Raw genomic sequence first — 21,376 nt, forward strand, 5'->3', positions numbered from 1 at the left:
GACTTGTACTTAAGAAAAATAAAACCCAACAACTCTCTGGTTGTTGTAGAGAGAACAGAACTTAACAAGGAACAAGAGTGAACACAGGGAAACCAGTTCTGGGGTTGTCCCACTGAGGACACTGATTTCTATCCCTAACTTTCCTATTGTCTTCAAGTGTCAGATCTTACTCTGCTGTGAACCCCTGCTCTGGAAGTCTATTTTAGCTGGCTGCTGGTCTGGGGAGTTTATACTCTGGTGGGGTCTCTATTCATTTTCCCACTTCTCCTTTTATCTATTTCAGTCTATTCCATCCATCCATCCATCCTACCATCCATCCATCCATCCATCCATCCTTCCATCCCACAAATAATGCACAGTCTGTTTGTGGAGAGAGACATGCAGATGAATAAATATGACACATTGCAGTAAGGGTTGTGATACTGGATGTGCACAGTACAGTAGAGAGCATCTGGCAGGTAGCCAGAGTAAGAACAGGCAACATTTGAACAAGGTCTTCAAATAGATGAATAGGAATTCACCTCACACGAGGAATGAAGCTACTCTTTCTTAAACTTCTAGGTGTGAAGCATTGTGCTTTGAATTTTACAAATGGTATTTCATTTCATCTTTCTCCCAACCTAGTGAGTTTGGTAATATAATCTCTATTTTTGATCACTGAGGACAAGAAAACAACAGTGATATTGAAAAACGTTCCTAAGGCACCAGTTTGTCAATAGCAGTCCTGACTGTTAGTCCCTCATCCGCATGACTCCGAAAAAGCCTGTGTTTGAAACTACGTTTTTGCCCTATGACCCACAGACAGGAGTCTGATTTTTGTTGGGGGATATTTTATATGTATAGTTCTTCCGTCCAGAATGCACACGTCCAAAGATGTTTCCTGGAGGATATGCAAAAATGTCCTCCACTAGCACTGCAGTCATTATTGATCCTTCTTTCAGAGGGGGATTCCGTGCCCGAGAGCAGCATGCAGAAAGCAGTGAGGCAAGCAAGAGCAGGGAACATTTGAGGGAGGTGCGGGTTTGGGGCCTGAAGCACAAGGGTGAAGTGGCTGAGCTGCTGGAAGGGACAGTGGAGGCAGGACAGCATCACACGCGGCACTCCGACGGGGCCCTCCTCCTGTGGGCCACTTCAGCCTTCCCGTAGTCAGCTCATTCTTTAAAACCTGGAGAACTGGATCAGGTTCCTATTGATCTCAGCAACCGACCGGCAGCCTAAAAGAACAACACAGCCAGAAGGTCAGTTCTATGCCTGTGGGGTCCTTTATCCTTTTGCTCAATCCCTCCACCGGCTCCCCGGCCCCCCAACCCACCTTGGCTGTCCAGCACTCTCTATCTGTGAGTCTGCCTCTAGTTCGCTTGTTAGTTCAGTTTGTTCATTAGATTCCACAAGTGAAATTATATGGTATTTGTCTTTCTCTGACTGGTTTATTTTGCTTAGCATGAAGTTCTCCATATTGTTGCAAAAGGTAAAAGACTAAGGGGACTAAATGGTAATGGAAAAAATACAATAAAAAAATAAAGCATTGTAAATGCAAAAAACATAATTAAAAATAGAAATAAAAAGCTCCTTTCTCTGAAGCACCAGAGACCCACCCAGCCCGGGTCGGGGTGATCTGGTCACAGCGAGCCTCGACTTGGCCTGGGGCTCATCCTGAGAAAATGCTGTGTATCCAGAATGAAATATGTCATTCAGACTATGCTGGGAATTATTTGGGGGGGGGAGGGGTGTGCTCTGGTCTCCTTTTGACAGCCATGTCAAAATGGCATGGTAAAAATGTAAAAACAACATTTTAGCATTTTAAAAGTGATATATGTGTAGATAAACAGTAGATACCCTTGATCTTTATCTCAGTCTTGATAAGGCTCAGAGATGTGGGGCGCATCTGTCCCGGAGGAAGTGACTCAGGGACAGCAGGGGAGTGGGGGAGGTATTTCCTACAGCAGCTGCCTTCTAAGGTCTGGAAAGGAACCCCCCTGCTGTAGTGACTGGTCTCAATTAAAATGCAAATTTAGGACCATGGCTGAGGTTAGGTCCAGGGATTGAAGAGTAACTTCAGGTAAGAAGCGAAAAGAGGAGAGAGGAAGGGGGACTGCAGTGACTATGGGCTGGAGGACTGTGGGCTCAGGGAGACAGCGGAATGCCCCTGGCGATGAGAAGGCTGCTGGGATTCAACAACAGGACGCGCAATACTGCCCTGGAGTTCTTTCCACCTCCCTGATGCATGCACCTTCGCCTCCCAAAACATGACTTCAGCAAAATGTATTACAAAAATACAACTCATAAGAGGGTCTTCCTAAAAACGGAAACAGAGGACAGAGTTGACTTTCATGTCTAGGACGATTGCAATGGACAGAAACAGTGGGCCCAAGTAACCAGGAAAGTGAACTAACCCAGCAGAAGCCATGGGCAGCTCTCCTCCGTACTGACAGTGACCTTGAGAGCCGTGGATTTCCCCAGGGGAGAGAGCAGTGGGATTTCACAGTAGGTGGACTTACTCAAGGAGCAAAGAGATGCCCCCTCCCCAAATCTTTGGCTATGTATTGTAGGAAAAATCATATTTAAACTGTAGACCAAAAAAGGGAAGTGGGTTATGGAGAGTAACCTCACAGAGGGTGATCTGATTATAAATTTCTAACTGGGTGGGTCTTGGTGGGTCATCATACTCCAGCCATGTAGCTTCTTTAGTAAAAGGTTTACCTTTGCCCTAAGCAAGCCCTGTCCCTGGTTTCAAGCCCTAACGTGCTTTGAGGTTAGCACATCTTCGAAATGCCTCAGTGCCTCTTATTCAGAAGCAAGCACCCTCAAGAGAGCAGAGTGTTATGAACTATTTTGTAATCCATTCTCTGCCTTGACTTCTCCCATCTTCCTGGAACCTTCCCTCCTTAATTCCAAATCCATAAAAGAAGCTGCTGCAGGTGAAAACGGGCCACACCCTAACCTGACAAGCCCAGGGGAGGCTGCATGGCGGGCCTTGCAAACTCACAGGCCAAAGCAACCACACAGGATGGTCAGAGATCAGAACTGTCTTACTGCAGGCAGTTTATGGCAGGTAGTCCTGTCCTAGGCCAGTAACGTTCCCTAACCGAGGTCAGTCTTTACCTTAACCAAGCCTGTCTGGCGTCTTTTTTGCATCTATGATAACATACCTTTGGAATGTCAAAGTAATTCCCTTTTTCTGGACCTCTCAAAGCACAACCACCCACCAGGGCAGCAGCCACGAACCCCATCACAGTTATAATTATCATGTTAACTGCTAACTATCCTGTACCCACCAATGTAAAAAAAAAGAAGGACATGTCCTTTTGTTTTACTTTTTATCTAATTCCAGAGATTTCCCTGCCTTGATTCATGGAACCCCTGACCTCTTCCCCTTCGATTCTGATGTATAAAACGAGTGGGAAAACTGCCATTTTCTGGAGCATTTTCTCAATTCTTTGAGATTTTGCTTCCCAGCAATTGTCCTTGGTTTGGTTCAAATACAATTCTCTACAGGTTCGAGCATTTCTTACGTTGACACTGCCAACCCGACCTTTCTCAGAACCAGTCCCCTCTGTGGAACCAGTCCCCTCTGTGGAACCAAACAGTTATCTGTCTTGTGTCCAGACATACCCTCTATTTGCCTCAAATCTATTTTTATAAAAATTCTCTATGGCTTTGCTTGTTTGTCCTTTGATAAGGGATGATGACTTAGTGAGGTCTTTGTGGCCTTGTGTTGACATGATTTATATGTGCACGTTTTTGTTTTTTAAGATAAATCATACTTTTAACCTTTTTATGAATATAAAAACTTAAGAAATTGGTCTCATGGTTGGAAAAACATTACTTTTAAACGTACTCTGTTTTCAGCAATAGTGTTAAGGGGTCTCCTCCCGGGGCGGTGATGTCACGGGGACAGAAGGGAAGCAGCACACGTTTCCAGGGCAATTAGGAGAGAGAAGCCACGCCCACCGATCACCCCCCGGGTGCCCGCATTGTGCAGGGAAGGGCTGGGGCGCGGCGGAATGTCTGGGGGTGTGCACTATAATTTTGTATTTTGCTGAGTTCCAGCAAAAGCACAGGCCCCAAATCGGAGATCCCTTCTCTCCAGGGGACTAGTGGGAAGGTCTTCCCTGGGGCAGCGTCTCTCGAAGGATGCCCGGGGTTGCCCTTTCTCCTGGGTTTCCTACTCTTTCTCTTCCTCCCTGAACCACCTTCTCTGCCCACGTTTGGTTGTGATTACTGCTTTTTAAAAAATACCTTTAAAACAATACATTGCTATTGTAGGGCAATTAGGAGGAAGAAGAGTACAAAATCTCAGTCATGAAAGTGCTCATAATCTTGCTTTTTCTTCCTCTTTTCCTTAACCCCCTTTTTGAAGGGGTTACAGAAAAACCTCTCCACTCTCTATCTCAAAAATAGAGTTTCCGGTACCATTTACACTTTAGGGGTTATTAGATGTTAACTTTTGAGGGAATAATGAAGCTTTATTATTGTGAATTCCCCAATCAGGCTATTGTTAAAAAAGGTTTAGACCTCATTTTACAAGAATGGAGAAAATATCTGGAGAACAGGACAAGTCATTTCAACCTCCGGGAATCCCCAGACACGCAGGTGGAGACGCCCCGCCCCCTCCCCCGGCCCAGGGCCAGAAGACACCAGTACGCCGTCTGTTCACGCTGGTGTCCTCCTCTTCCTCATGGTGGAGCTTGGTGACCTTGGGTCATTTAGAATTGAGCCACTTAGAATTAGAAAAATATAAACTGAAAACTCAAAACTAAATGCTAATTAAGAGGAAAGCTAATATCATTAGTAAAGAACCACTATTTTATGGGACAATTAGGATTCTGGGCTTTGCTCAAAATTTAGAAGTGTTTATGAGCAACAGTTTACAATAATTTCACTTTTGACTGAAATCCGTGCAACTCTGAACCACTCGTGTCTGTCTTGCTGTCTGTCCGGGGTTACAGGGGACAGTGGCCCTCCTCCCCTTCTCTCCTCCTGTCTGTATCTCCCTCCCTGGCCCCTCTGTGCTTCCTCTTTGACATCATTTCTCGATTCGTCGTGGTCCATGAATATCACTTTAAAACGACACTAAGAACCACATCCAATGAGCCTGATGTCCTCTGAACAGCCCGGTGCAACATGGGACCCTCTCTCCCAGAGTGTGAATCACATTTGCTTTTGTACATCTTAATCGTGGGACAGGGGTGCCCCCTCCACATAGGTGAGGCCCAGGAAGTCCGAGCAGGCGGCTTTTGTATTTCCTGGCATTTGTCTTACAGAAGTAACCAAGAAAGTGCTAAAGCTTTAAGGATGGTCACCGATGTGTTTGTTCACAACAGAGGAAGCTTAGAAGCAATCCAAATGTTCAACAACAGGAAGTGTGTTATAGAAACCATCTTTTCAGATTAAGAAGTATCAAAGATGGATCTTTGTTTGGGACAGTTCTTTCTGGCCATCTCTACTGTCACCCCTGGGCTGGGGAGAGGTGGCTGGAAGGAGGGGCCACCAGTCCGGTTCCTTAGACCTGCGGCTTTCAGTTCCAAATCAGGAAAAGAATGGGACGCACGCACCTGTAAGGGCCATGGAAGTGTGGAACTCCTCTTTTAAAATGTTCAGAACTTCCCCGACACCATGTTCACCCTGAGGGAGGAAGGAACATTGTGACCTAGAGCCAAGTATAAATTGTATGTGTGCTCCGAGACGTGGTGGCGGGGATGGCAGCATCTTCAAAGTCAGGACTAGGTCGGAGATAAGGAAACGCCAAGAGGAAAAGCAGGGCTGAGAGCTCCTGCAAATCTGCAGCAGCTGCCAAGGAAGTGTGGCGATGCGGCCAGGTGTGGCCCACTTCAGGACTCTGTGGCACCTCGAAAAATGGTTAAGCTTTGGGGCTAAACCACAGGAAAGCAAAAGGCATAAAAATGAGTGAGAAACATGGTTTCTCCCAGTTGGTCTTCATTTTGGTCTCACCTTGCAAGCAAGACCCCAGAGGACTGGTCTCCCCAGGAAAACGCACTTGGCCCCAAGGGCCAGAGCCTTGAGCACGTCATTGCCAGTTCGGACCCCGCCATCCAGGTACACTTCCAGCTTCCCTGTCACAGCAGCCACCACCTCCGTCAAGGCGTCGATCTGAAAGGAGGGACATGTGCTGCCTGAGAATTTCCATTTTGACTTTTAGGGCATCGTGGGACAGGGGTGTCCCCTCCACGTCAGGGAGGCCCAGGAAGTCCAAGCTGGTGGCTTTTGTATGTCCTGGCATTTGTTTTGCTGAAGTAATTGAGAAAGTGCTAAAGCTTTAAGGATGGTCACTGATGTGTTGTTTACCACAGCAGAAGCTTAGAAACGATCCAGGTGTTCAGTAAAAGGAAGTGTGTTATATAAACCATCCTTTCATGGTTAAGAAGTACAGATTGCCAGTTATAAAAGCAGTCACAGGGATGAGGAGTACGGCACAGGGAAGACAGTCAATAATACTCGAATAACTGTGTACAGTGTTGGACAGTTACTAGACTTAATCAGGTGATCACTTCATAAGGTACATAAAGGCCTTATCACTATGCTGTGCACCCGAAACTAACATAATATTGTATCTCAACTGTAACTGAAAAGTAAATTTAAAAATAATAAATTGTTCATTCATACTACACATCATTAAAATTAAGAGGAGCACATATAATTGAAATAATATAATGCCCTTAGTATATTTATAAGGAAAAAGAAAAAATTACAAAATATTATGCATCATTTCTCAAACCTAAAATGTTAAATTTCTATTATGAAGTTGATAAACATAATCCCAAAATATTGACATTAATAATAGTGATTAAAATAGGGCTAATTTTTATCTTATTTTTTGCTTTTATATATTTTATAATTTAACTACAGCGCACATGTTTTACACATATAATAAAAAAACAAAAAAACTTAATAGGAAACAGTCCACTTTCCTTTCTTAAAATTAGTCAAGCAACAATAGAAGAGTCCTGAAATTCATGAAAATGTATATGTTGAAAGTATGTATCTTCATGAAAATAAATCAACAATTAATTCCTACTTAAAGATCCTTTCCCTGCCTCTCTCTTCATTTTCTTTCCTCAAATTCTTATCTCTAATGGACATAAATTCACATTACAGGAAAAATAACCGTGTCATAAATTTTTACCAAAGGATTCACTGGTCATATTAAAGTTGTGTTGTGAAAGATGGTTGTTTATTAGCTTCAGTGATACACTGTTCCTTCCTGGGTTGTGTCATATGAGAAAATACGAGGTGACCACCCATGCAGACAGGTGACCTTCCAGCTGAATGCTTCTTCCAGAAGGCAGGAGACCTGGTGCTTCTGAAACACCTCTAATATCAATCCCACCTTAATTACTTACTGTGTCAACTGGAAAAGTTACTTAACATCAATTCACTCCAGGATCCCCATCTGTAATGTGGGGATAATACCCATCTTGCAGAACTGCTGTAAGCTTTAGAGATGCTAAATGTAAAGTGTGTAAAAATAGCCTGGTGCACACTAGGCTATTATTAATGATTAAAAATTCTTAAAATTTACATGTATATACCAACATATGTGGTAAGAGAGAGGGCCGTGTGCACCAAACTGTCCAGAGTACCTTGCTGTAGACACACACACACACCCCGTTCACAAACGCACACACATACTCCCCTCACGAACATACCCTCTCTGGGGTCATCCTACTTACAGAAGCAGGGACATCATCAAGCTGCCTTCCACCATGGTTGGAAACAATGATGCCGTGCACTTTGTGCTTCAAGGCTAACTCTGCATCCTCTTTTGTCAAGATCCCTTTAAGGATAATGGGCAATTGAGTTATGCTTTGGACCCAGGAGAGATCGTCCCAGCAGAAGGCTGAGTCAATGGGAAGCATGTGCAGATGAGGTGCTGGATTTCTCTGTGGGGGATAAAAAAGAACCTTAGTCCTGAACTCCTTGAGACCGCTTGATTCATTCCAAAGATGAGGCACATTTAGGGAGCCAGAGAATGATACATGAAAAGAAACATTTCTAAGCTTGAAAAAAGGAGCTACAAAAATTGATCCTACTTCTAGCTTCCTTTCTTAACAAAAATAATTTCTACTTCATTTGCTTATTAATGAACCATTCATTGTGTCCCTGTTCAATCTTTATGCCAGGATCTGTGGATACAAAGGCAGCTAAGACACAGTCTCTACGTTGAGAGAACTCAGAGTTTAGTAAGTGAAGTGGGTAGGCAAAAGCATTTATTATTTATGGGCCAATGTAATGTATTAGAGTCAAGATATGCATAGGGTAGTAAGAACTAAGCAATACTTCAATAATCCTAAATCAGATATTCTGCAATATTGACCCTTGACTCACCATGGACACCAAACATCCATTCATTTCTGGAATCTGAGATAAAGGTTCCTGAAAACCTCAAGGTCAAGTTGTATATAACTTAATGAGATCAAACTGTTGAGTATCTCTTGGCTGGATATCACAGCTGCCCATTGACCGAAAAGTCTGGTATCACTATCTCTACTGTAGCCAAGGAATGGCCGCTTCACCATGACTTTGTCTCTCTGGGGCCCTCCATCCCATCTGAATGTAGGATTTTAATGGGTGAAGCACCCTTTGCAAATCTAGTTCAGAGATTCCAAACAAATGTGTCAGTACCCCGGTGCTCCAGAGCATCCCCATGAGAGGGTCGGTTCATCTAAGTGTGCCATCCAAAATGATCATTTTCTAAGTATGCCATAAAGTAGAAAACGTTGTGAGAACTTGTCTAGTTTACTGTCATACATGCAAAATCCTTTCTATAGCTTTCTCATTTCTCAGCACTCAAGCCTGGCCAGAACACTTCTGGTGACAGATCGGACAGCTCCTGGAGTGAGAACATTTTCTCTTATATTCAGTTTGTCAGAAGCTCTGGGAAGCAGGAACCAGATCTGATTTTTGAACGACTGCATCCCCAGTGTCTGGCACAGTGCAGGCGCTCAGTGGATTCTTGCGGAAAGAACAAAGGGAGGAGCCGGAGAAGGAAATTTGCCTTCTGCGATGCCTGCCCATTGGACCCAGTAGCTTTCCTACCTCCGTAAGTGATCGAAAATCCTTTAGCAATAAATTCGCCTTCAAGTCCAATTGGTTTCGAATGTCTTGTCTCCTGTTGCCCAGTTTGGGCACGTCCACAGTGATTACTAGAGCTCTGAATCCCAAGGATTCTACCTTCTGGATCAGCTGTTTGTTTAGCTGCCGATCTGTCTGCACGTAGAGTTGGAACCACCGGAAGCCTCTGGGGGCAGCAGCAACGATGTCTTCGAGGGTACAGCTGGAGTATGTGCTGGTGATGTAGCAGATGCCAGCTGCCTGGGCAGCTGCAAAGCAAGTGACACAACTCAGGTTGGAGGGCAGGTGTGTTCTAGACTAGGGTGCAAAGGAGTCTGTGTTGCCTCTGGCCAACTTGCCCTGGGAATGAAGATAAAGCTCAAGTTCCTTGTGCTTCTCTATGAGGTGGGGATAGAAGCGTTTGATCAGACTGGGAGGCCTAAAGGTGTGTGGGTCCCCCTCTGTAACCTGTCTTCTGAACCCAGTACTCCATGTAAAAGTATTTCCAGCTAGAGAGGGCATTTAGTGCCCCAACCTGTGTTGGACACATTGCAGTTGTCAGAAAGGACAACGGGCTTCTAGTGAACTTATTGATGATGCAAAAGGGTGTTAAAGGCGGCAAAAGCTGAGGTTTATAGTGGAAAAAGCATGAGGTCTGAAGGTAGAAAGTTGTTATTTCTACCATTTCTAAGCTGTGTGGTCTTGAATCTCATTTTCCTCATTTGCGAACTGGGGGGAATAATAATAATACCTCTTACAGGGTTGTTGGGAGATTAAGTAAGATACTAGATATGGAAGCATTTTTAATATTATGAAGTGATATGCTATGCAAATGCTAGTGGCAGGGATCTTGATGATGGTGACAATGACCTCGACACTGCTTCTGCACTGCATGTTTCTCATTTCCTGCTTTATGCATTTTCACCTGGCTTCTCCCGCAGGTTAATGTCACTACCATTCTACAACCCATGGGCAGAGCATTTGAACCTAATCAAAAATTAATAGTTTTGACTCCTAATGTCAACAGGAGATACCCCATTCATTAGCCCCACGTCTGAAACAACACAACACATCCAACCGTGAAGATGTAGCTGAGTAGGCATATTCATACGAGGAGTTCATATTTCAACCTAGCCAGACTTGGTTCCTAACCCAGATGAATGTCACTTTCAGCTCTAGAATCGCTGAATTCATTGCTTCCTATAGCACGTAGTTGAAGGAAAAGACCCCAAGGAAACTCGCAGAAAACAGATTAGGCCTAGAGTGAAGATTACAAAGGAGTCACAAGAATATCTTCAGCCCTGCTTCACCCCTTTCCTTTCCTTCTCATTATTTTCGGTGGGATGGGGGTGGGGCAGAGAGAGAGGTCAACTAGGAAGGAGGCATAACTTAGTAAGAAACTGTCAGATAAGATGACAAGGTCAATCGAACAGCAGGAAGATGGGACGTTTGGACAAAACACCTGCCGGGGCCAAGTGTTAACACTTAAAGCCATGCCTCTGCTCCCATCCTACATTCAAAGACTCACCATTCAGCCCCATGAGGGGTCAGTGGGAGCCCTGCCTCCTGGGCCGCACGGAGCATCCTTGTCCCTACAGAGTGTGAGTCAGAGGGACCAGCGCCTTCTGCAGGATGGCATGGGGAGTGGGTTTTGCATCCACCTATTATTCATCAGTAGTCTCTCTTCCACCCTAACCATTCTTTATCATGGAAAATGGGTATTTTCTCAATCAGGTGAAATGTTATGCAAACACAGGGTTGAACATTTCTTTCCCACCATCCCTAATTCCAACCATTCGCTGTCCCCAGGTTCCTTCTCTGGAGAAACCCTGAAGCTGCCCGCCCCGAGAAAGGATACCTGCTGCACTCTGCAGCGCCCTGGGAAGGGGGCCTCAGGTGCGGCGGGCTCTCACCTCTGGCTGTGCTCATCTCCCCATCTGGCCAAGCAAGGCAGTGGAAACCTGTAGGTGAGATGCAAATCGGGGCACTGATCTCCTCCCCTTGGATGGTGGTCCGGGTGTCCACCCGCGACACATCTTTCAGGTACCGGGGACGGAGGCGGATTCTGTGCTAGACAACAAAGGGGTTTTCTATTGGTGGGATTACTCTCCAGCAAGGAGGCGCTGCCTGGTGCTGGGACCTCCCGATTCCTGGTGCAGGGGGAGACTAGATTGGGTCCCCAGAAACCTCTGGCAGCGCTCCCTTGGCTGGTAGCCCAATAGGCAGCATAGACCAGCTGGACGCTCCCCTCCTCCAGGAAGCCTCTCCCAACCCCTGTTCCACTGGAACCCGCCTCCCAGTGCACTTGCGGCCCCCACCTGCCCCTGCCTCGCTCCCTCGGAGGTCTGTCTCTAAAAACTGCCACCCAGACCAGGCTCTCAGCACTTGGGTGCTCCTCTGATTCATCAGAACAAAAACCAGAAAAGGAAGAAATAAGAAGCTAAGAGTTCCAGGCTCTTCCTTCTCAGGTTAGAACAAATCTCTAAGATAAGAAAAGGTCACAGAAAGAGCACAAAGCGCAGGGAGTGTTCATGGTATTCTTGCTAGAGGCCAGTTCATTATAGGCTTGTCTGAAATACTGCTTTAGGAGAAGGTAGGGACATTTTCCAATGGCAAGTATATAAAACGTGTTAAAGCCAACAGATTCTAAGCCTCAGAGTCTAAAAATGCTTGTCTTTCACCAAATATTATTATTCCTGTACACACATTTAGGAAGATTTTTCTGGAAACACTGATTGTGTGAACTAAGTCACACAGGCTCAGTTACTTTCTCCCTGGAATGAGGGGAAGAATCCCCACTTCCTAATAGTCCTGTGAAGACACAGTGAAGTGAAGCAATTGAAGTTCGGAGCGTAGAGCTAAACAAGTGTGAAGACTCAGACCTAGCGTTCACTTCATGCCCAGTTTTCCAGTGTGTCCTGGGCCCCGCTATCACGGGCGTCAGCAAACTGTCTAAAACGGGCCTGGCTGCCAGCGTTTAAGGCTCTGTGGACTGTGCCGTCCTTGTCACAGTTACTCGGCTCTGCTGTTGCAATGTGAAAGTGGCCATCGATGGAACATAGCTATGTTCTAATAAGACTTTTCTTATAGACACCGAAATTTGAATTTCACGTAATTTTTGTGTGTTACAAGTTACTATTCTCCTTTTGGGCTTTTTCAACTGTTTTATGAGAAAAAAACCACCACCCTTGGCTTGTTCACCATCCCCCCAAAATGGTGGTGGGCCCGCCTGGCCCGGGGGCTGCTGGTCGCTGATTTTGCTGATCTGTACCCTGCCCCTCCTGCTGCAGTCCAGCCCTTCTGCCCCGGAATCAGTCTTCCTTCCTCGCTAAGCCTCCTTGCGTCTCCATGTTTCCTCCCACCCTGAGTTCTCTCTCCTTTCAAACATCCCTCTTCCAAGCCAGAAGCTTTAAGAACTCAAGAAATTCAGGTCCATGCAGCGGGCTCTCCACCCTGCCCAAGTGACCGGTGACCTTTAGGTTCTTATCTCATCTTCCCAGGAGGCCAAGTTGCTGAACTGCAGGGGCAGAGGGTGACTCACTCATGCCAGTTTTGTGGAGGCACTAAGATAAATTCTCTCCAACCATCCTCTCCCCAGCTATCTGCACCCCCCAAATACGCCCAAACCCCAAACAGCAACACAGAAACCACTATTATATCTGAGTTCTCTGTGTTCTTTGCTGGCAGAAACCAGGACTGGGCCCTTCCAAGGAGCTCTGAACCAGTGCACCGGGGTTTAACAACAGAAAGGTTACAGAAGGTCACACTTTTTGAACGCTGCGATGTTGTAATCCTTGGTGAGGCCTTCCCCGGCTGCTCCTTCAATGTAATCCCAAGTTGACTTGGACAGACGCTTCCGCGCACGGGCCTCAAAGTCTGTCAAACACACCATGGGCATTTCTGGACCTTCAAAGGAAAACCAAAAACATCTCAGAGGGAGAGGACAGAGTGAAGGCATTTGCAGCAGGAAGCTGTTGGGATCCATCACTAACCCCTGCGTTCTTATCTCAGTGGAGATGCTGCCGAAGCTGTGAACGCCAGCAGGCCTGCAGGGAGTCCTGCACACCGCACTCCTCCACCCCCTGCCCCCAACGCCTTCTGGTATTCTTCTTGTGTGTCCCCTCATCTCTAAGCCCACTGCTTCAGATCTAGTTGAGGCCCTGCCACAGTTTATCAGATTACTTCAAAAAATGTCTTACCTTTGTCTCTTAGCCTCTGGATTCACTCTACAGCTCATCTGCCTCCAGCTGCCCAGGACTTTTCTAAAATGTCACACCTTTCAGGTGCTCATGACATGGCATTTATGGCTTCCCAGGACCTGGCCCCTGTCTCACCGGTTTCATTTCTCGATGGTTTTTCCTGGTTATTTGAGTCACTCTGAATGGGTCAGAGGGCTGTTTCATACCTCTGTGCCTTTTGGGGAAGAGGCCCAGCAGGCCAGGAAAATCGGGATGAACCGATATTAATATCTGGAAGTGTCTAGGGACTGATGTCTGGACTGCCTGGAGCTGTGGTTGATATCAGGGAGGAAGGTGGCTTTTTTTCAACTCCTGGACTGGGTCATTGAACATGTTGCTAATTTTGAGACCAGATAAACAATGTATTACCTCCACTTTTCCCCACCCCACTCGGAACCCTGAAAACCTGGAGCTGATCCTTTTGAAAGAGGAAAGAGGGCAGGGCTTGGGGGTGAATCCTTCTGGAAGGGAAGAGGGCCGGGGGGACAGTAGCCACAGAGAAGCTAAAGGCTCGGGTGGCAGTGAGGCACGGTGTGTGGAGCTCTTACGTGAGAAGGCTCCACCAGGAAGGGTTGATGGATCCGTGGTTCCTCTCTGGGCATCTCCCCAGCGGTTGGCAACAGGGTTCCCAGGAGCCAAAGGCTCGGAGTAGAAACCGTGTGACTTTGACATCACTGAGGGCTGAAGATAAGCTCTGGGAACTAGGGCTTCAAACACAAATGGGGCAGCTCCTCTACTGGGTGAGAGGCCACAGAGGCCAGATGAGACCTGGGAGTTCTGGTGGTGGGTAGGGATGAGGCAGAGCTGGTCTGAGAGCATCAGGGGCTGGGTCAGAATCTAGTCAAATCAAAGAGAGAAGTAGCCCAAACACCTCGGGAGCTAAGCAGAAAGAAATTATGTGACAGGCAGAGAACAGAGCCCCTGGGAAGTGCAGTGGGTTCCAGATGGAGGTGAGGAGGGGAATTTGGAGCACAGCCACGGAGGCTTTTCTAGGCAGCTCACCTTGTCAGTGGGTGGGCAGGGAGCTGTTGAGGTGCTGAGTTGAGTCTGACAAAGTACAACGACCCTGTTTAATTTATCTCCTTCCTACCCCATGATTTAAGGGCTCAGTAACTTTAGTCGAATGAATTAATTAACCATTGAGTTTATCCAACTGCATTGCAATCACATCTCAATCTCTGTGTGCAAGAAAGAGTTAACACAGCAGCCTAGGCAAGCTATTGCACAAACAGCCTGCCTGCAAGGTCGGCCTTGGGCTGGAGCCTGGGAGCTTGGATATCAGGAAGGTGCTTACCATTTCCTGATAAGACTGGCTTGCTGTGTCTCAACTCGTTGTGCAAACAGTGTGGTTTATGCTGAACATCTGTGCTCCCTCGGAGAGTCTAGAATTTTGGTTTGGGTCAGACAGAGGGTGTCTGTATGACCACCCCCCATACCCCAACCACCCTGGGCACTTAGTCTCTGAAATGAACTTCCCTGGCAGATGGAAGTTGCACAGGTGTGGTCGCCACTCTTTGCTACAGGGATGAAGTGCATCCTGTGTAATTCCATGGGGAGAAACTCGTGGACACTTATACCCTGGTTTCCTTCAAGACTTTGCCCTGTGAGCCTTTTCCCTTTGCTAATTTTGCGGTACACGCTTTCACTGTAATAACTCGTAGCCTCCAAGACATGCTGTCTTCCTAGTGAGTCACTGAACCTGGGACCCGCAGCACACCTTGTATCCCCAAGTGTGAGGACAGTGGGTAGCACCGAGTGGCTGTTCATCAACGCTCGTTACTTCAATTTAACATTCTCCTATCTGTCATCTCTGCCTTTTTGGGTGAGAATTCTCCAACAGGTTTCAACTGTGGATGAGAAAAAGTGTTTCTATGGAAAGTAACCTCACAGGGTGATGTGATCATAAATTCCTAGCTGGAAAGGTCATGGTGGGTAGTCACATCCTAGTCATATAACTTCTTTAGCAAAAGGCTCATCTTTGCCTTAAGCCAATCCTGTCTGTTTTTAATGTGCATCTAAGTTAACACACTGCTAAAATTCCCCCTTCCAAACCTGATTCTATAAGCCAGTGTCACCCCAATGAATTTAGTAATAAAAACCCTCCTTTTAATGTGTGAACCTCCCTTTCAGATCACCTCTTCTAAGAGGTAACCATCTGCAAGAGTTAACTCCCATCTTCATGTAATTAGGTCCCCTCCTTACTTTCAAATGCACAAAAGGAACAGCAAAACTGTTCTCTGGAGCATTTGAAATCTTGTTCCCTCACACATATAATCAGTTTGGCTCAGAGAAACTCTTACAAACATTCTCTACGGGTTTGGGCATTTTTTATGTTGACACACCTCCCAGTGTCTCAACCAATCCCCACAGAAATGTCCTTCTGCAGATTTCTAGTATTGAAACTCAACAATATGTGTGTCTAATCCAAGAAAAATGGCTCAGATGCACTCAGAATTACTTGCCTGGAATAGTGTGAATTATATGATCTGAAAGCCGCTTGAAAATGAAATAACCTAGCATCCTTATATATAACAAACACCATTTTAGTACACTTCTATCTACTATTTCCTTTTCTATACACTTCTCTGGGAAGTAGACAGAAAGTAATGGCAACTCAGTCTCTCTCTCCGCCACACCCTCAGCATTTGAAGAGAAAGAGGCAGTAAATGATTACAGAGGAAAGCCCAGAGTGGTGTCTTCTGGTAGCCTCTAAAGATAGATGTTCTTCAATTTCAATTTCATGGTGCACAGCCAAATAGTTGGTTCACATAAATTACTTGTGTCAAATTTAAGAAAATTTCATAGGGCTAAAATACAGTCATGGTGCATATATATTTTTTTCATGGTCTGTGTGAAGCTTAGTGGAGTATCGAGTCCATTATTTTTATTAGAGTTCCAAGACAAGGCTGAGAGTTGAAGAGCGTGACAACCATGTCATTCAAAGTTTTTCCTAAGTTTGGGAGGGAGACTTAGCTCTAGATGATTTTACATATTTCAGTTTGATCCATGCAAGATTTAAAGCTACCAGATGTTAAAGGGAGGATCCAGGTTATCTAATGTCTTGCTTGTATTTGATCTCCATTCTTTTTCTCTCCTCTACCCCAACTGCCCAAGAGGAAGAGAGAAGAGAGGAAAGGATAAAAGTCTCTTGTAAACTAAGAATTTTAGCTCACTTAAGCTCCTGCAATCTGTTTAGGCCTTTGGCGTCACAGTAAGCAATTGATGAGGTATAAGTAGCATACCCGTAATGATAAGGAGTCTAAAAGTAAAGAGCAAGGACACTCAGTGTTATCTGTTGCTTACAAGTTGAGGTTCAAATAGTTTTTCCTGACCAAGGAAAGGGGCAAGGACGTGGACCAGGGCTGGAAGGCATCTCAAGGCAGACTTTGCTTTCGCAATATTGCTATTTGATCTAATGCCCTTAGATAGATAATAAGTTTTTTTAACTAGATTTTTTTTGGATTTCCTTAAAAGCAAAGTTTCTTCTTTTTAAAATATTTTATTGTTTATGCTATTATAGTTGTTCCAATCCCTCCCCCCGCTCACCTAAGTTATTTTCTTTTGAACATTTCATATGATTCATATGATTTATATTGGTATCTTTTTAAGAATTCTGGCTATTTTCAGTTACCCGGGAATCCAACCATTCTTTTAAAAGCATTTTTTTCTATGGGAAAATGTGTACTGAATTCTAAACATGAGACTTCTGAGTAGAGTTTTAGGACATAGTCATATTGCAAATTGTGTGCTTTCTATGGGGTGCAGAGGCTGTGCAAGGCATGCTGGGAGACATGGACCTGTATGCTCCCATGGTGTTTTGAAAGGTTGGGGATTCCCTTATTCTACTGGGCAGTGGAATAACTTGATTACACAAGGACCCCTAGAGACAGCAGGATAGCTCCTTAATAATAATAACAATAAAATTGCAACCATTTATCAAGTGCTGTGTACATTGTTTCACCTACATTCATTTTGCAACCCTCGATAACCTTCAAACACAAATATTATGCTCCACACTGCATACTTTGCTCACCCACATATGTCAAGTACATGTTCTGACTCCCATGGCCTGACTCTGAAGCATCATGAAAAGAACCAAACGTGTGCAGCAGAGTGTGGTTTAGAGGGAGAGTTGGCATTTAAAATGCACGGCTTTGCTCCCTTCCCTTAGAAAAACCATAACTCAATGAGAGAATTTGAAGGTTTCATTATTTAGCTGGTCATAAACAATGACACATTCAAATCGGTCTACAAAGCACTCTTCCATCTAGCGTTCCCTTTGGTGATCACAATAACCTGGTCAATAAAGGGCAATCAAAGAGTAGATGTACCTAAGACCTATTTTATAGATGAAAAAATGGAAACGCAGAGAACCCAAGTGAATAATCCAAACTCACATGACAAGAATGGCCAAGCCTGACCGGAAACCCTTCTGACTTGTTTTGGAGCTATTTGACCCGGTACGGAGTACCAGTAGTACCTTAGGAGATTTAGGTCTCTGTGCCGTAGGGTTGGAGGGACTACATAAAGTGAGCTTGGCCAATTCTCACAAAACCTAGTCCTTTGGGAAAGGTGTCCTGAGTGGAGATCACCGTCCCAGCCTCCCCATTTGCTCACAAAGGATGGAGGGCACCTGTCAGCAACAACACAAAGATTCAGAATGTGCTCTGGGCCCCATTCTTTCACTACTGACCCAGGTCCCATGGGGGTAGCTCTCTCTAGCAGTGGCACTCACAGAGGCAGCAGGAGAGGGGGAAAGGACAGAGCAGGTGGGGTGGAGAAAGGCAGCTGTGAGATGGAGCTGTCTGTCTTTGCCTTTGTCCTGGCACTCCTGTCTATGGCAACTACTTCAGATGGTATTCCCGAGTCCGTAAGGCATGAGTAGCTGAGGCGGTCCATGGAGCCAAGAAAAGAGACTCTCCTGAGCTTGTAACTTGGAGCAATTTGAGTGCTTTGAGTAATTTGAATAATTCTGGGCTAGTATAATTTTAACTTTGTGTCAGATTGCGTCATGAGTTTACCCAACAAGGTTTACTGAGTACACACTATCGTCCAGGAAGGCGAGGCACTTACGGCTTATCATGTGCTTCCTGATATTTCCTTGTCAAGGAAAGATAAGCAGGATTATGCGATTAGTTCTGGTCTCCCACTAGGAATGGAAGTGACGTGTTAATTGTGGGCCAGTTGGAGTCTGGAGAGGTGACCCCGCCACCTTCCTCGTGCTGCAGCAGTGCGGTGACAGAGCTCCAGGTGTGTGTGGACATTGGATTATGAAAGAAAAAACTTACGTGATATCAGTGTCTGCTCACAAGGAACTTACGGTTAAAGGAGATGACGGATTTCAGCAGTGCATTCTCTGTTAGTTGCTATGATCTAGACCATCACAGGCATCCTTTTCTGTGGGGAATCTTGCAGGAATTTGGGGACATTTCCATCATTTCTTAAATGGTATCCTACAGATGATGTTCTGCTCCACATAGTCTAGAGAAGCTCCAAGTCTCACCTACTTATAAAATGAGGCTATCTCATGGAGATCTTATAAAAAGTCAAAGGATCTTGGAAAATGCAGAATAGCCTAGTGATTAAGAGTAAAGACTTTAGCTCTGGCTAGTGTAGCTCAGTGCATTGAGCGAGCACATGCCTGGGGTGCAGGCCAGGTCCCCAGTAGGGAGCGTGTGAGAGGCAACCACACATTGCTGTTTCTCTCTCTTTCTCCTTCCCTTCTCTCTAAAAATAAATAAATAGAATCTTTTTAAAAAAAGAGTAAAGACTTTATTAGTTTTGTTTCTCGTTAGGAGGTAGATCCCAAAAGGTTATTTTTCCTTCGATCCTATTTCTAGACTCTCTGTTGGTTTTATCGATCCATTTGTCTGTCTTTATAATGCGGATGAAAAAGAGATTCTACAAAAAGCAACCTCACTTTTAGGTGATGTGGTCCTAAATTCCTCACTTGGGAGGTCATGGAGGGCAGTCATGCCCAAGGCATGTAACTCCTTTAGTAAAAAGTTTCCCTTTGTCGTCTGCAAGCCTTGTCCACTGTTGCCGAGCGTTTAGGTTAGCACACCTTTGAAATGCCCTTCTCAGGAGTAAGCAGGTAATGTTGCTCCCTATTCTATAACCTCATTCCCACTGTGCTGTCTCCCACCTTTGTGTGATCTCGCATCCATGTTCCTCCTTAATCCCAAATGCATTAAAAAGCTGTAAACTTCTGAGAAGCATTTTTCTCTATCTATTGAGATCTTGTTTCCAAGTGTATCCTCTGTTTGGCTCAAATAAATATTTTTATTTAAAAAAAAAACTCTCTGCAAGTTTGGATACTCTTCTGTCGACAACACCAGCACCACCAGGACTTGATGACTGTTCTGGGGTAGTTCTCCAGAGCTTGATTCACAGGTTCAACCTGACCTGATCACAGTCACAGTAACTGTTGGTACCTAGTTCCAGACAAGCTCATCCCCCAGAGAGACTACCCCTGCTTGATTGTTTATGAAGCATTAACTCCTTTGCCTTTAAAAAAAACTGTATTTTATGGATTATGATATTACAGTCGCCCCAATTTTTTTCTTCCCTTTAGTCTACCTAGGCCCTGCACCCCTCTTCCCAGCAGTATCCCCCACACCTTAGCTCATGTCCATGGGTTGTACGCATAAGTTCTTTGGCCTTTCCATTTTCTGTACTATTCTTAACCTCCCCCTGTCTATGTTACGCCTACCAATTATGCTTATTCCCTGTACCTTTTCCCCACATGGTCCCCCCTCCCCGCTGATACCCCTCCGTGTGATCTCCATTTCTGTGATTCTGTTCCTGGTCTAGTTGTTTGCTTGGCTTTTGTTTTTTAGGTTCAGTTGTTGGTAGTTGTGCGTTTGCTGTCTCCTTTGCCGATTAGAAGCAGCGGCCACATCAGTGTGTTCCTCTGCCCACGGCCAGGACGCACAGGTAGGTGTATAAAGTACACCCCCGAGGGCAGGGACTGCATCTTTCAGATTTTCCAGAACCCTTTCAAGTGAACATATTTTGACCCTTGTTCCTAAGGGCCAGTATTCTACCAGGTGGTTCTAAGACTTGATTGAAGTAAACAAACCTCCTCTGTCTGGAACGACTTTGAAGGGAAGCCTCCCTTGGTTGGTCCTGTCCTGTCAACGTGACTCCTCTCTGTCACCTTATAAATTCTCAGTGAGCAGCCATGGAGCCTCATACAGGGTCTGGCCTCGGTTCTCACCCCACCCGCCACATCTCCTTCCCCAGTTCTAAGCCCACGGAAGACACCCAACCACAAACCTGATTTCAGCGTCCTCCCGGACTGGCCAAAGTGGTGTCTCGAGGCAGCCACTGGAAGCCTGGCTCGCGGCTGGCTGTGGCAGGAAAGAATAAGTCACTAACCACGACCTCACGTACACAGGAGAGGTTCAAGGCTGAAAGTTAATCTTTTAATGGGAACGATATTCAGCTTTAGAAGTAAATGAGCAACTAGGCCAGAGCAAGGTTAATTTGGAAATGAACTTTGTGTTTGGCAAAGTTACCTCAGATGTAAGTGAAGTTCATTACAAAATGAAACTTCAAAGTAAAATAGTTGCTTATTTGCTCTCAAACCCGTATTTTCCCAATTCTTCCAAGATGATTAGAGGGGAAGTAGGTGATTTCAGGTCCTGTCAGAGAATTAAAAAGCCCCTGTGGTGTCCAGGACAGACCCTCTGGGGAGGTGCACAGGGGTCGAGTGAGGGGCCGTCACCTCCTGGGAGCCGGTGGGCTGAGGGCAGAGGGGGCCCAGCTGGGATGGGCTGAGGGGCATGCTCTTTGGAGCCTCCCTGGACTGACAGAGATGACGTGTGTTAGGCTGAACGACCACTTATTATTTTTATTAACTTAAAAATTTATTAATTTAATTTTTTAGTTTTAGACAGAGGGGAAGGGAAGGAGGAGAGAAACATCAGTGTGTGGTTGCCTCTCACGTGCCCCCTACTGGGGACCTGGCCCACAGCCCAGGCATGGGCCCTGACTAGGAATCGAACCAGTGACCCTTTGGTTTGCAAGCTGGCACTCAATCCACTAGCCACACCAGCCAGGGC

The 21,376-nt window shown here is 45.5% G+C and overlaps 1 protein-coding gene across 2 annotated transcripts; it reads right to left on the reverse strand.

Annotated features, from left to right (window-relative positions):
* Positions 1-1,143: 1,143 nt before the first annotated feature.
* On the reverse strand, positions 1,144-20,731 carry HAO2 (hydroxyacid oxidase 2). 2 transcript variants are annotated; one of them, XM_037135080.2, is made up of 8 exons: positions 20,589-20,731; positions 12,840-12,978; positions 10,986-11,137; positions 9,058-9,341; positions 7,692-7,901; positions 5,953-6,111; positions 5,556-5,625; positions 1,144-1,214 (listed from the first exon to the last, which is right to left on the reverse strand). In XM_037135080.2, the coding sequence occupies exons 2-8, from the start codon at positions 12,968-12,970 to the stop codon at positions 1,159-1,161; spliced, it is 1,062 nt and encodes a 353-aa protein (XP_036990975.2). In that variant the 5' UTR covers positions 12,971-12,978; positions 20,589-20,731; the 3' UTR covers positions 1,144-1,158. The 2 variants fall into 2 exon arrangements, with proteins under 2 accessions (XP_036990975.2, XP_036990976.2); XM_037135081.2 differs by having other exon boundaries at positions 1,144-4,696.
* Between the last annotated feature and the right edge of the window lie 645 nt (positions 20,732-21,376).

This window comes from Artibeus jamaicensis, unplaced genomic scaffold, assembly GCF_021234435.1.
Source record: "Artibeus jamaicensis isolate MK-2021 breed Jamaican fruit bat unplaced genomic scaffold, CSHL_Jam_final scaffold_1689, whole genome shotgun sequence".
Lineage (NCBI taxonomy): Eukaryota > Metazoa > Chordata > Mammalia > Chiroptera > Phyllostomidae > Artibeus > Artibeus jamaicensis.